We start from the raw sequence: 15122 nt of genomic DNA, 5'->3' as shown, positions 1-15122 counted from the left end.
GATTAAATTCAACTAGAGAGTGGAAAAATTTAGGATCTGGGTTAAATTTCAGGCCTGGATCTGCTCACAAGTAAATGCCTGAAGCAGGAACTCACTTGCACATTCGGGTCTTGCCCCGTTGACTCGTGTCCCTGGCACCTCTTCTCCATTGGCAAAGACACACCAGCAGCTCTCCTGCTCCTGGCTGCACTGCACAGGGGAGAAGCTCCCCCTGTCCCCTTCACACTGGGGGATGTCTCCTCTGGCAGCTTCTCGTGAAACCGCTTTGGACTTCAGCATGCTACACAAACTGGGACCTTCAACGAGAGAGATTCTTTGCAAGATACAGAATAGAAGACAACAAACTGACCTAAAGACTTTACCAGCAGTGCTTCCAGCCTGTTTTGTTGGTAGAAAGAAAGAAGAGTGACCATGAAAACAAATAATTTGTTTTATTATAGAAGTAGGAAATTTACTTCTACTAGAAAAAAACACACTTTTTTTTCCTAAAGATTGAAGTGCAAGTGATACTGAAAAAATGCTGCTCTTTAGTTTTCATTTATATATATATATTTTTTACAAATGTGATGATGTATCATTTAGAAGCTGATATTTAGGAAGCAAAAAAAAAAAAAAACAAGTTAGTAAAATTTAGCTTTCCATAAAAATTTTTGATCAAGGTAATTTTAAATATAATGATATGATAATTTACATTTTTAAATAGTTAAAATGGTGGTAAGAAATCAAAAATTTAAAAATACATAGAAGTCCATTCATAAGTTTGTCTAGACTGTTTTATTTCTGGTGTTATGAAAATAAAGGGTAGCAATTTTCAGATAACCTTTCAATGTTGCTGTGCTTTGTATGTACCCTGTCACTGAGGAATTAACTGCAAGCCTCCCATGTTTCACAGGCAGCATTCTGAAAAGGAAAGTACATATGCTGCAAAGCATGAGGGATCACAGGCAGGGGGCAAAGCATTACTCACACTCAGGATTGCCATCCAAGCCTTTGCTGCCACGCTGGAATATTTCTCCTGACACAGGATCCACACACCAAATATCTGTGTCAGATCTCTGCAGCACAGTGTATTCTCCTGTCTACAAAGAAGCAAGGACTTGTCATCGCAGAGCAATGTGTTTTAATACAGACACACCAAAATCCATACCCCAAAGATTGGTTAAAATGCTTATATTTACACTTGTCCATTATTAAAACATATTGAAAAGAAACACTAAATACAGTCTAACTAATTGAATAGATAGACCAGTCCCTGAGAGAATCAAGAATAATTTATGTAGGAAAGACCTCTGAGATCACTGAGTCCAGCCATTAAGAGGGTGTTGACTGAAAGTCTATTGAGATAAAGTTCTGAAAAAATCCTAGATTGAAAAAGATCTGATAAAATTCTAGATTTTGTTTTCAAAAAATGTGTAGAAGTGGTGCTTCAAGGTATGATTCAGTGGTGGACACAGCAGTGCTGAGGTGATAGTTGCACTTGATCTTTGCTGTCTTTTCCAACCTAAAGGATTACATTATTCCATATGATAATGACTCTATTACATGAAATGTCTATTTCTTGCCTGTCTCTCTCCTGCTCACTGCTACGTTTTGAGAGCATCACAGACCCTGTTTTTTTGGGACATCTGCACCCAGCTCACATTGTCATTCTCTCACAGTTCAGGAAGAAAGAGCCCCCCCAAATGTCAGTCAGTTGAGATGTGCCTTTTAGCACAGCTCTGCAGGAGCACCAGGCAGAGCCAGCCTGTGGGAGGGAAGCGTGGGCAGGCACTGAGCTTCCTATTCCCAGGCTCCACCTCAAAGCTATTTAAATTCTGCCTTCTGCAGGGCAACACCAGCTGTTAGCTTTGTCCTGCCCTTTTCTTTGAGGTTAATAGAAATGCACAGGGGGTGATTAAGGAGCATGGACAGAAATTGTGCATGACTATGGCAAGGTGCAAGCAAAACTGCTTCACCCCTCAGTCACATCAAATCACCTCAATGCAGCTGGGGATGAACAGATCAGCTGTAGAGGTGTCCAGCTTTGCACTGCTCTGTCTCCAGCTGGAAATTAGGGCATTGGCTCGAGATCGCTGACATGAAGTCTGGCCTGCCAGAGGGAAAACATTTTTAAAATAAAATCAAGTTTCAGACCTAAGCAAGAGAGTTACATCACCAGCTCCCTCACACATCTGCATTAGGCAGTGCTACAATCTCAGGCAGGGCCACCAACACTAGAGGGTCCACTTCAAATCATGCAAGCCAAAATCACACACAATGAAATCAAATTATCTAGCAAAATAAGAATATAACTATTTTTACTTTTCTTGGAATAGTTAGAAGCAAGCCTTACTTCATGCATATTAGAATTTCCAATAAATATTAAAATTTGCAAGAATAGATAAAGACAAATATTTAGAAAGAAAACCCAACTGACATTTGGGAAGTTCCGATGAACGTGAGACCAAGGAATCCATGACATAACGACCTCTCTCATCCACACACCAGCAATGACCTGGCCAGGGAAGAAAAGCAGCTTTATTTTAGATGTGGTACTGCTGTGTGCTGTGTTGCATACTAGGAAGATTTTCACCTTCAGCAGCTCTATAGAAAGAAATCAGTAAATCCAAGTCATAGCTTGGAATCCAGGGGTAAGTAGGACCATATCTGAGAGCAGTGGTACAAATGGAAATGTAGAAGCTCTGGTGAGACTCCCCCACTGTCGCCCTATCACCTACTCACAGAAGTTTGGCATCATCCATAAACTTGCTGAGGGTGTGCTCCATCTCATCATCCTGGTCACGAGAGAAGGCATTAAACAATACCAGCCCCTGGACCTACCCTCCAGGAACACAACTAGCAGCAAGCAACTGAATATCTGCTCATTTTTGAGCCCAAATGAACTTTCACTTGAGTCCAGCCAATTTACACACATCTTGTAGACCACATCACCTTCCTCCAGTCTGACTAATACTGGTTTCATATCTTTTAATTGGAATTTTTAGGGGAGTTTTCTTTTTTGGGGGTTGTTGGGTTTTTTTGTTTAGACAGCCCAGAGTGTCTTGTTAGGAAATGCTCACCTGTGCTCTCATAGCACTGAACTGGCTCCCAGTTTCCCAGGCCATCACACTGAGGGATGTAAGGGAAAAATCCCAGCTGTGTTGCTTCCCCAGCAGAACTCTTTGAAGTAAAGTAACTCTGCCAGTAGAAGCGCAGGACTATAAAAGAGAAGTAAAAGAAAGCTCTAGTGTCCAATACAGGATATATAAAATGCACATATTTGCAAAAATGTGAATGTTCCCTGTACTTCAGAAGACAAATTAATAAATGTTTTAAGTACATAAAGCAAGTGCCCAGATTTTTTATTTGCATTGAGTGATGCATAGGAGAGAACTGAAATCAGCTCTCGGAGCGGCAGCTTAATGACCCTGATTAATGACACCTGCTGAGTCGCACCCGCTTTTCAGCTAAGTTGCATTTGACATCAAGTGCTCTTGCACAGATTCTGGGTGTGACTCCATTCAGTTCAGCCCTGCTGTCCCTGCCACCCACCTGACCATGCAGCCAGCTGGAGAGCAGAGTCCCTGCCCGACAGCAGCTCCTGGGAGATCGCTGCCTGCAGCCCGTACGGCCCCGCGGAGCGCAGCAGGTCCCTGTCCGTCAGCTCTATCCCCTTCGCCAGCAGGAAACTTTCTCCAAAGGCAAACTGGGACCCATTTGAGGCCAGGATGAGCTGCTCTGCCTCCTCCATGAATTTCATGGCTTCCTGCTTCACACCTTCACATATACCAGGGCCTGTATAAAAAAAAAGTGTTTACATGAAGAGTATATTAATGACTTTAATCTAAATCCAGTAAATATTTGCGTGTGAAAACTAACTGGTCTTTAATTCGCATCATCTGTTTCCCTCTGAAATTGGTGTTGAATTGCATAACGAAATAAGCAAAGGAGACTTGCCGGTGTTCAGCTGTTTAACAGCAAGAAGTGCTATAAATCACACAAACATGCTTAATGTCGTGGGCTAAAGGCTTGATGTTTTTACATCCTTATTGGTTACAAACTGAGTTAATGCATCTCTACAGAACATCCCCTCAGCTGCTGCCATTAAAAAATGTGGATAATCAGAAGTGAGAGTCCAAAAGGAAAATGAAGGTATATCCTTTGGGTCTGGAGTGGCAGCTGGCACTTGACCTATCCTCTCCACGTATCTACTGGCCCAGGAAGGGCAGTTCAATGCACTGAACCACTTCCATGAAAGCTGCTCCTCCAAAATAACTGTTAATCTGCTTCATCCCCTTTATTCCCCACTTGCCCACAGAACTGGAATCTCCACCAATTCATTGTCCTGTCTCTTCTTCACAGCTGGAAAAAAAACTTTGTGATGAGAACAATTCAGTGATGGTATTTATAATACAGGTCATCTGCTGGAGTAACTCCAAAGACGGCCCAGCACCTTTGGAGGAGGTGTCTAGACAGAGCTTACTGAACTTCAGTGCTGGCCTCACTCTCCTCCTAGTGACTTCTAGGGGATATCTGTTACTCTTGATCACATAATAACAGGCAGTAAAGAAAATCCCTCTTGCTTCATTTTAAGGCATTCTTGAAAGTAATTTACATTACAGTGTAATCCTGATTTTTCCATACAACCCTTCACACATTCTTATATCCTTTACCAGCTGGATAAGTATCTTCTGCAAAATCATTATATGTCCAAACTCCAAATTATAAAATCTACTCAGTCTTGATGTGGAACTTTATTTTTCCTTATTCCCAAAGCTCAGCCATCACTTATTTAATGGAAATGAGTCACCCTACTTCTGACATCCATCGATAATGGCAGTGCTGATGATCTGTCTGACAAGTTATTGTTAGCTACTTTACAGCAATTGAAAGGACTTCCCTCTCTTGTGGCACAAAATACATACAAGAAAGCACTCCTATTTACCCACCAGAAATTGTTACTTACATGCTGGAACCTGGTTCACTCCTGCCTTTGTTCCTTCCAGCTCTCGTCCTTTGCTGTCAACACACCAACAATCACGAAGTTCAAAGTGGCCTAGAGGAGCACTGAAATCAGTATAGGGTCCAGGGTAGTAGCTGAGCTGGTCAGTCAGAAGCTGCCAGAATGTATATGGGTCCAGCAAAATGTTCTCAGATGCACTGGTCATGTTTCCTTTCAGCACCTGAGGTGGGAGATCGGTGAAGGACGAATACATGGAGAATATGGGGAAGACATTCTGGTGCCCAGCCTCGTACAAAGCTTTAACAAAAGCTGAAAAGTCTCCAGAGGATGCCTCTTTATACCCAGCTATGATGTTCACAAGATCAGGAACAGGCAGAGGCTTGCCCTGGTTGTTCTCTGCAATCCACCTTTCGTACCACTGGAAGGCTTGCTCGGGAGGGCCACTGCACTGCACCTGCCTCCAGCCACCCCCAGCATCACACTGAGGGAGGTGAAGGCTGGACAGCTCAGGCACAGCACTTGGATCTGACAACAGCAGCTTCACAGCCCTGAGGAACTCCTGGCCAGCTGCTACTTGGCAAGCACTTGGGCCTGGGAAAAGAAAAACATGCACATCTGAATGTACTGAAGGTATACAATATCCCTATCCTCTAGTACAATAAACACTACTACTAAAAAGTGGCCACTCAGCCCATTAATAACAACATTCCTGACCTGTTGCTGAGAGGGCTTAGCAATATTAAGGTCCCATGCTGAACCAGGGTAATATTTCCAAAGGGATGTGAGCCCTCCAAGATGAATACAGATATGTTTGTTTTTAAATTTGTGAGTACATTAGGTACTTGTAGTTCTTACTGGTGGGGGGCAGGTGTCACTAAATGCCTTCCTGAATCTGTTTACATAGATCAACTATTTTCAGATATACTTGGTAATCACGTTACTTGTTATTCATTCAATGCAAAAGCAACCATCTGAATAGTGGGATAATTTTATTTCCCCTTGGACAGAACCTGAATCTTAATACTGTGTGTCCTCTCTTCCCACACTACTGAACATTGCCACTGAATATAAAAATAACATCCCTCAAAATACTGGAGTGAGTTTGGTTTGGAAGCCTTTTCTGCCATCCCCAGAGCCAAATTTCACTTTGCCACCAAGCAGCTCCACAAACCCAGCCAACCACGGAAGCTCATCTTTTGAGCACCAGAGAATTCTGAACCTTTTTATTTTGCATTGCACTACAGATGGGTTGTTAGATATAAATCCCCTCTCAATTCAGATCATTACAACAAACTCCCCACTGCTTCTGCAAACTGCTATTCAAAGGAGCCCCCTCACTATGCACCACTCTCAACTGCTGGGCACTGCTATTTCTCCCAAAATGAGAAGCAGGCTCTCCTCTTGGTCTATTCTCCCCATTGACATGTTGTCAGTTCACAGAAACTTGAAAAACAAATATTCACTGCCTTTGTGCTTCCTTCTTTCATCACAATTCAATTTAAAAAAGGGCAAGGAGAGGCAGTTCATAGTCTATCAAACTGATGTCAGAAGTCATCTGCAGGTCACCTTTTCGGCTTGACTTTGTGACTTATGAGAAATCTACCATCCATTAAATCCCTCTTCTCTGTTTGGAGTCCTGTGATATCTTACCAGTTTGAGGATATATTCTTGATCTAAAAAGACTAAATCAAGTTCATAGTTTAAGGCACTGAAAATATTAAGTTCTTATGAAAAGATGAGCCAGTGACTGTGCCCAGTGTCACAGGGACAGCTCAGGTGCCTTGGTCTGGAAGTAAAAGGGCTTTTTCACTGGGCAGGGGTCACATTCAGTTCCACAGATGCTCCAAGTCTCCTGTGCATCATGGATGTTACACACTCCAGCTGCACACTGAGGTAGAGACATGGCAGTGACATGTTCAGCAACCAGGCAAGACCTCAGGTTCCTCTGCTTTGAGTGTGCCCACCCTAACCCTGGCCACCTTTAGGACTGGGGATATCAAGGCTGACACACATTGTATTTCCCACTATCCCTTGCCACTGTAAAGCTGGCTTGCTTTCCTGTTAGGAGACTTTGGCATACACCATCCATTTATTTCCAGATGTAATCAGATATGAAGAAAGACCCATGGAATTCCAATAAAAAGAAAGCATCTTTAAATTCCCAGTCCCTGAGACTTACATTTCATTGGATTTCCAGCTTCCCCCCTTATTCCTGGAATAGTCTTGCCATTCAAATCAACACAGAAGCAATTTGTTCCATAACACTGGAGCGGCAGAAAGTCTCCATCCTCAGTACAAGAGGGAATAAAGAGATCTGATCCCGCAGGCAAGCTTTGCTTCAGGTTTTTCAGGTTTCTCCTTTGCTTCTCACACTCAGTGGGACACTTCGGGCGTTTGCCTCGACGCCTTGAGCCTGGAACCTCCTTACCTGAAGTGTCCAAACACCAGCACTCTCCTGCATAGCACTGAACCTCCTCATACCTCCCCTCCTTGGTGCATGTTGGAACAAACAGGTCCCTTGGCTCCTCACCACAGCCTCCGGATCCCAGAGCTAGTTTCACCACTTCACCTAAATCTTCAGCAACACTTTCAGGGACAGAAATTACTTGTTGAAGAAAAGTAAAGAACTCTGGTAGTTCCAGGACATAAGAAAGGAATTTCATCAGATTCTGATTGTCTTGCAGAGTTACTGTGTGGCCATAGCTGCTCACAAGAGGTTTACTCAAAATGGAGCTCCCCTTTGATGCCTCCAGTGAAAATGCCTCAGCTGATTCCAGAGGGCCATTGCCTATCTCTGACAGATCCTCCTGTGGGAAAAACTGGCCAATGCTGTACTTCCCATTAGTGCCAAGGACCCCTGTGAAGTTAAACTGGATCAAATTCTTCAAAAACCTTCCTCCAAAGAGGTTTTCTTGGAAGCGCTTTGGATTGGCAGTAAATTGCAGTGCCACTCTAGCCAGTTCCCTGGACGGGAACATCCCTGTGATGGCTTCACTAAGGATGGTTTCTAGCTCAGGAGTCTGGCTGGCAAACAGGCTTTGTGCAAGTGGGGATGACAATCCAGAGTCCAGAAACAGCTCCTTGAAAGAGGGAGGGCAGGGCCTTGAAAAGCCATCAGTTTTGTCTGACTGCTTATCTGGTGTGGAAAACAAGCTGGACTGACTGAAGTAGCCAGCAGGGCCATAAAGGAGCCTCGACAAGGCCCGTCGCCGCTCGGAGATGCACGATTGCTCCTCACCTAGAGACAGATTTAAAAAAGAAAAAAGTCCATTTTGGAACCTCCAGAACCTGTGATTCTATTGCTCACTTTCAAGCAGCTGGGGCAAAAACAACATTAAAGTATAGATTAACCTGCTTCTCAACTATGCATCACGCACATTGTTAAGGAATTTGAAATGTTAGTGCCTATGGTCTACAAATAAAATTCTCTATTCGAGACCCAAAATGAAAGGAAGCATTCCTTTCCCACTGCTGAATTCTCTGCTCTGTGGTCTTTTACTGGTTCTGTTGCTTCCCAATGTAAGTTCTCATCCCTGTTCCCATGGCTGAAAGAAAAATGTCTTTTCCAAATATTTTAGCACTCTAGTAGGATGCCTGCTGCTAATAAAAAACTCCAATGATCCAGGTGAAATGTGGGAAACTTAGAAGGAGAAATAGATTGCGAAAGAACACAAAGTTATTTTAAACAATATCCACCAATGAGGAATTTGTGGAAGTTTCCTAACTAAATCCTCAGTTTCATAGGGAAGTGTTTATTGCAAGAGGTTTGAAAATTAATTGTGAAAATTAGCAGTAGTAGAGTGCTAAGGACAAGATGGCAATAATGAATGAGCTCAAAGGGAAAAAAAATGAAGAATTTCAACAAAAATAGTGCAATGTCAGCATACCAAGAGTACCAACAGTGGCCCTGGGCACCCCTATCCTGGGCTAAGCTATGTCACAGGTGTGGCTGCATCCAGCCCCATCTGTACACTGATACACAGGGAGCAACAGACAAGTTAGGATGCAGCACATCAGTGAAAAAGGACAAAGCTTAGGGTTCAAAAGACAGCAAATAAGGAAAGACTTGGTAAATATAAAGACAGCAATAATCAGACATACAGCATGGTTATGGCACTGACTGCATCTGGAATGCACACAGCAGCTCAACTCACATGCCACATATTTACCTGTCCTTGGAAAGTAAAATTATAGAGAAGGGAGGCAAAAGTAGCAGAACTATAGAAAAGTGGAGACAAAAATATTTTGAAGACAGAACAGCTTTTCCAGTATGAAAGAACCTTCAGCCTGGACAAAAAAATATGGAAAAGGTCTTTTAGAAAACAGGATTCTCCACATCATTCACAATAGACAATTATTATTCAGTATTTCTCACAGAACAGAGAAGTCCAGATGTAGAGCATATAATTATGATCATGAAAGTTATTGCCAGAGAGTGCTATGAAGGTTAAAAGGTTATAGGGCAATTAGGCAAATCACTGGAAGATAACTCCATAGGGGAGGGCTGAATACAATGATTTGGACTCAGTCTTCACTTTGGGACATCTCCCACCTGCAGGAGGATATTTGGAAGTTATGTGCATTTTCCATGGTTCTCAGTCTTTTTTACTCAGCACCACTGCTGTCCCTGCAGGGGACAAGATGGATAAGCAGCTGTAGTCTGCTCCAGCACCAGCTCCCTTGGGCTCCCCACTCCATCTCCATTTATTCCACAACTAAGCAATATGATAAAGCTGTCACAAATTCTGTTAACAATAAGGATAAAAGCTGGAAACCTAAAAGAACTACTAAAAAAGCCAAGCAAGTAATCTGATGCTCCGTGATTGACGTCTTTCTCACTCCTGCTTTTGCACCCTTGTCATGCTCTACAGATCCTGACTGGAGCTCAGGGTTCCTTCCCAGAAGTTCCTTTGTAAAAGAACTTTCTGTAGGATGGGCCCCTTCTGTTTTCAGTGTTGCCTCTTGGTGGTTGGAGGGATGAAGAACATTCCTCAGAGGGCCAATAAGTTAGAACAGTAATATGAAACAAATGCAGGACCATGGGTCATAAATACTCTCCCCTCCTTCCCACTGTTGATCAAAACAGAGGAAGAAAGAATAAACACCAAAGGCATTGCTGGTGTGAATCCACTGCAGAAGGTCTGAAAAGAAGCACATCCCTATCAGGACTGCCTGGTGCTCTGACTCTCCACTGTTAACACTGCTAAGTGTGAGAGCCAAAGACATTAAACAATCACAGAATCATAAAGTTTGGAAAAGACCTGTAAGGTAATTGAGTCCAATCATTAACCTAGCACTTCCAAGCCCACCACTATGTCCCTAAGTACCACATCTACATGGGTTTTGAACATGAAATAAAACAGAGGATAACTGGAGACACACACATAGAATGTAGCTGTCTGAAGACTTCAGCTATAACCTCATGAAATACCTTCTCAGGAGTTAATCTGTGAAACCCCTGCAAAAATTTTTCCCTGCTTAAATTTCCTGAGTCTGACAATAAAAGCTGCAAGCAGCCTGAAGTCATTGCCCCCCTTTCTTCAAGCCCTCACCAAAAAAAAAAAAAAACAAAACAAAACAAAAAAAAACCAAAAAACAAAAAACATCAGGAGGGCTCAGCAAAGTGTACTCAAAGAGAAAACAACCAGCCCCAGCACATGGCGAGGCCTCTCAGAGGTTCCCTTGTAATATCCTTGGTGATCAGCCTTGAAGGCACACTGAAGTTTTCATTTCACAGCAAGCCTGTGTGAGCCCAGAGCACTCTGAGCACTTGGAGCTGTGACACCTAGGGCAGATTCCTCCTTTTTCAGCTGCATGGGAAGCTGTGTGTGTCTCACAGACACAGCAACTGCCTTCCCCTAAGGTAGCCCCACATTAAGACCCTGTGCCCAAGCCCTCCAGCACAATCCTGAATATTTAGGTAATGCACTTCAGAGCAAAGGTTTTCAACTTTCCTCCTCCCCTCCAGCCCCTGGACATTACTGCTGTCATTTCCATTTAGGGCACTGATTTGATGGTGTATTCTCTGTGGAATCTCTCAAAGCCCTAACCTATATACCTTTTCTGAGTTGTTTGTTGGGTGGGTTTTTATAGTATTTGGCAGTTTTCATGGCAAAATATGCAGTGACAGAGCTGAAAAAAAAATCTGAATGGGAGATGAAATTCCACAGTATTTCACCAAAGGAAGGAGGTAAAACACAAAATCACCATCATTTGCTTCCTTATATTACCCCAGATATTCTCACTTAACACTTCCTGGAGTGAAGAGCCAGATATCAGAGCTGCAAAGAAAAGCCTTGCTGCATGCAAAACTAAAAGGCTAAAGAAAAATCACAGCATAAAATAAAATCAGCACGATTTTAATAATGTATTAAAATGGGGAGGTTTCAGGATGTTTGAACAACAACCAGAAATCTACCGGAGCCGGGAAAAGAGCTGGTCTGCTGTTGTGCAGCCACTGAGAGGTTTTTCCTTTGGCAAGCACACGTACCACAGGCCGGGGGCTGGCCTCGCCTCCTCGTGCCCGGCGCCTCGCGGCCCTGGGCGTCCACGCACCAGCACTGTCCCCGCGGGTGGCACTGCAGGGCCGCGTGGCCGCCGCCGGCCGCGCAGGACGGCGCCACGGGCTGCTGGAAGCGCCGGGCTGCCGCGCGCTCGGCCTCGCACCTCGACGGGCCTGCAGGGAAAGCGGAAAGCCTTAAGCAGGGAACGTTCGACGTTTCCGAACCGCCTCTGTTCCATCCCGTTTTTTGCCTATTTGGGAGGAAAAAAAATTTAATTTCTGATTGTTTCCACTGATGCATCGAATACGAGCTCAAAATGCGAATTCTCCATCCGCATTTCCCAAGAAGAATTTGCCTCACGGTTTTCTACTGCAGGTATTAATGTATGGAAACTAAAAAGAAGATAAAATCTCAACACATTTTTCAGCCATAGTTGCAAGTAGGCAGAGCAGGAATATTTCTCCTAGGGAACCAGGCTGGGGGAGCTCTAGCACTTAATGCAAAAGCAAAGTTGGTCAACAGAGACAGATGTACAGCCTGAGGATTGATTTGAAGGCAAACATCAATGTTTCTGAAGAGAGTGAGGCATTGCTCCTGCAAACTGACTGTGGAGATTTGGGCTGAGACCACTCCATTTCTCCATTTCCCTCTGCAGGGATCTGAAGACCCCATTCCTGTCAAACTGACCTTAAAGGCAGAGAGGGCAAAAATTCAGCAAGTAAATTTTCTGGGGTATGATCTCTCCAATACTTCACTCTCTGCACAGATTTCTTTGTTTGTTTGTTTATATTAACCTGCAATCCTACAGCCTAAACACTTCTCACCTTCAAGAACTTCCCAGCTACACCCAGCTAATTGAATGAGGTGAGGGCACTGCGTCAGAGCAACCTGTTCATCCAGGGGACTCTGACAACTTCTCCAGTTTGAGTGGATTCAGGTGACAGTGTGAGAGCTTCATAAGTCACCAGAGCATCCCCCTCGGTAGCTGATGAACGAGGTCACATCTCCATCTTGTGGCTGCACACATCTTCATTTGTGCTGACAGCTGCTGCAGCCCCAGCTACAGCCAGAGCTAAGGCAGAAGTACGATACAGTGCAGAGGTAAAATGCCTTCTAAACTTTCAAAACTCCCCAGAAGGATCAGCTTGTCCCAAAGCCAGGAAAATTGTATGACTATATGGCCAAAAGACTGACATCAGTATCTGCTTAATATTTCTGGTGATGCAACTCCTCAGCAAGAGTCAGAAAACAATGTCACAGTTTTGGACTTTGGATCCGAGGATGAAGTATCACACAGGAGATTCAAACTCTCCCCAGTTTGTTTTGGGCTGTGATCTGGGAGGGAGGAGGTACCTGACCTCCTGTCCCACAGAGTTCATTGCCTGTAGGTGGAGAAACTCTCCCCACAAGCCTGCCCTGACCAGGGAAGGAATGGACCCAAGGGCAGATCCAAAAGTTCAGCCTTGCTGGCCAAGGCTCTACAAACTCTTGTGTGGCCTCCTGGGAATGAAGTGTGTTGTGGTCAGTGTAAAATTCTTCCTGTTTCTGAGTGTACCAACATAAATTAGGGAGCATTTTCTCAGGCTTTTAATTTAATAACTCAACAAATCCATCTCCATAATCTCAGGTCAAGAGATACAGAGTTCATGGGATTTCAAACAATGTGATCTGCAGGCACATGGGAAAGCATTGATCAAGTACAATCTGCTGGTAAAGGCAGGTACAATCTGCTGGCAAAGACTGTACAGTGCAGAGGATAAAAGCCATCTGCAATTCAGGGACCTTGATTCTTGCACTGGAACTGTGACATTATACATTTTTAGAGCAAAAACGTCCTAGAACAAGTCTCCCCAACAGCAGCTGTCATATAAAAGTTCCAGAACTGCCACCTGATTTACAGGGCATCTCCTGGGTGCTACTTACACCTGAACCTGCCAGAGGTAGCCAGCTGGACCCCCAGGAATCGCCTCTGCAGGATCCGATGGATGCTGCTCTCCGTGAACGTGCGGGCAGGCTCTGGCTCCGAGAAAATTGTATCGTAAACTTCATCAAGCAGCAGCTCCAGGCCTGGGAAAAACAGACTTTTAGCACAGGGACTGCTCTTAAGACAGAAGTCACCCTTACACCAGAAGAACAAAGCTGGGAGAGTCTCAGGAAAAATAAATCCAGTTCTCTAAACAAGTCAAATGTGAAGTTCTACTGCATAACCCTAATGCACCGCACCCTGCACCCAGTGCTGGGTGCGCAGGCACCACCTTTATGCCTTGACATCTACGAAAACAAGCAGGAGAAACATCCCATACCTGGCTGTAGGCTGCAGTACAGAAATTGATGGAATTTTTGAAATAGATGTTACCAAAACCAGCTACAAGTCATTTTGCTTGCATACTAAAAACCAAGACATTCAGTAGTTTCTCTGAGTGCACAGATTTTTGAGAATTTTTTTTTTTTTTTTTTGGGAATTAAATGTTGAAGTTCTTGTTTATCATCTAAATTTCAAGCTGTTGTGCTTTGTATTTTTCCCCTTTTAAAAAAATGAAAATTAAAACCACAGTATTTAAGGAAGGTCTGGAAATTCTCAACCTCCTCATTCTTCCTTGCTGAAAAAAAGAACATTCTTTCTTCTAAAGCATCCCATCAACTATTAACATGCCTAAATCCTGAGGTTATGAGAGAAGAGGATGTCCTTGCCCATTGTAGACAGGTTGAACTAGATAATCTTTAAAGGTCTTTTCCAACCCAAACAATTACGTGATTCTACCTAAGCAAGAAGAGTTAACTCTGGAGGCCCTTTATATTCCCCTGGATTTGCTAATAGGACATATAAAATATGACACAGCTTTCTAGTATGGGCAGAAAGTGGACATTCAGAAATCCTATTCCACATCCTAAAGAGGACAGGATTAGCTCCCAAACACCAACTCCACTCATTGCTGACTGAAGCTCTGCTCGAAAGGGTGGGATTTCATCAGTGAGCTCCAGCCCTTCCCATGGGTGACCACTGGTCACATTGGTCTTACCCCTTGTAAGAGTGAAATTGAAGTTCCAAATTAATCTGAAGACTGATAGTTGTTATTTGTCCTTTCCCTTGGGAATGCAACACCCCCCAGACTGAAGGATGAGATGCTGGAAGGCACTTACCTGTGTCTGCTAACTCCCTGCCCAGGCTGTCCACACAGTAACAGTACCCAGAGATCTCCGGGAACGCTTCCCTCACCGAACTGAATTTTTGGAAAGCCCTTGGGAGCCTGGAATAAAAAGTAGCATGCAGAGAAGAGCCTAGAGATGCTCATCAACCACACAAAGCATCAGCTGTTTCCTTCCTGATTTTGCAGGAGAAGGATGTCTGCAGAGCACAAGGCCAGTACAAAAGGCTCTTGCTCTCCTTTTGGCAACCAGGCTCTGACAAGATCCAGAGCGCTGTTTCAGCAGGATAGCAACTCTCCTAAATACCATTTTTCTAAACAAAAAGGGGATAATCTCCCTTCAAACAGATTTCTGAGCCTTCCTAAGCAGGTACCCAGCAACTCGTTTTCAATTCTATTCTCATCTTTGGAAGCCTGTCAGAGAGTGTAAAAAAGATGGGCGTTGGCTTAATGTTATTACAACACCCATTCATTAGCTCCTTCCACAAATCTGCATGAGATGGCAGAATGCCTAAAAAACCATGTTGCTTC

At 43.7% G+C, this 15122-nt stretch overlaps 1 protein-coding gene across 2 annotated transcripts in view; it reads right to left on the bottom strand.

Moving 5' to 3' along the window:
• Nucleotides 1–15122, bottom strand: part of TG (thyroglobulin) — a 148540-nt gene that overhangs the window by 123224 nt on the left and 10194 nt on the right. The window contains exons 6-16 of one of the 2 annotated variants that reach the window (XM_077781935.2): nucleotides 14587–14693; nucleotides 13369–13512; nucleotides 11433–11618; nucleotides 7122–8180; nucleotides 4946–5533; nucleotides 3532–3774; nucleotides 3060–3197; nucleotides 2417–2494; nucleotides 1977–2089; nucleotides 968–1079; nucleotides 96–296 (exon numbers count right to left, since the gene is read on the bottom strand). In XM_077781935.2, coding sequence (XP_077638061.2) covers nucleotides 96–296; nucleotides 968–1079; nucleotides 1977–2089; nucleotides 2417–2494; nucleotides 3060–3197; nucleotides 3532–3774; nucleotides 4946–5533; nucleotides 7122–8180; nucleotides 11433–11618; nucleotides 13369–13512; nucleotides 14587–14693 — 2969 coding nt within the window. Of the gene's footprint in view, nucleotides 1–95; nucleotides 297–967; nucleotides 1080–1976; nucleotides 2090–2416; nucleotides 2495–3059; nucleotides 3198–3531; nucleotides 3775–4945; nucleotides 5534–7121; nucleotides 8181–9111; nucleotides 9231–11432; nucleotides 11619–13368; nucleotides 13513–14586; nucleotides 14694–15122 lie in introns of those variants that run through there. The other variant, XM_085573965.1, reaches the window with a different exon arrangement.

Source organism: Lonchura striata, chromosome 2, assembly GCF_050655825.1.
Source record: "Lonchura striata isolate lonStrDom1 chromosome 2, ASM5065582v1, whole genome shotgun sequence".
NCBI classification, from domain to species: domain Eukaryota; kingdom Metazoa; phylum Chordata; class Aves; order Passeriformes; family Estrildidae; genus Lonchura; species Lonchura striata.
The sequence above is the reverse complement of the archived record's forward strand: the minus strand, read 5'-3'. Positions and strand labels throughout refer to the sequence as shown.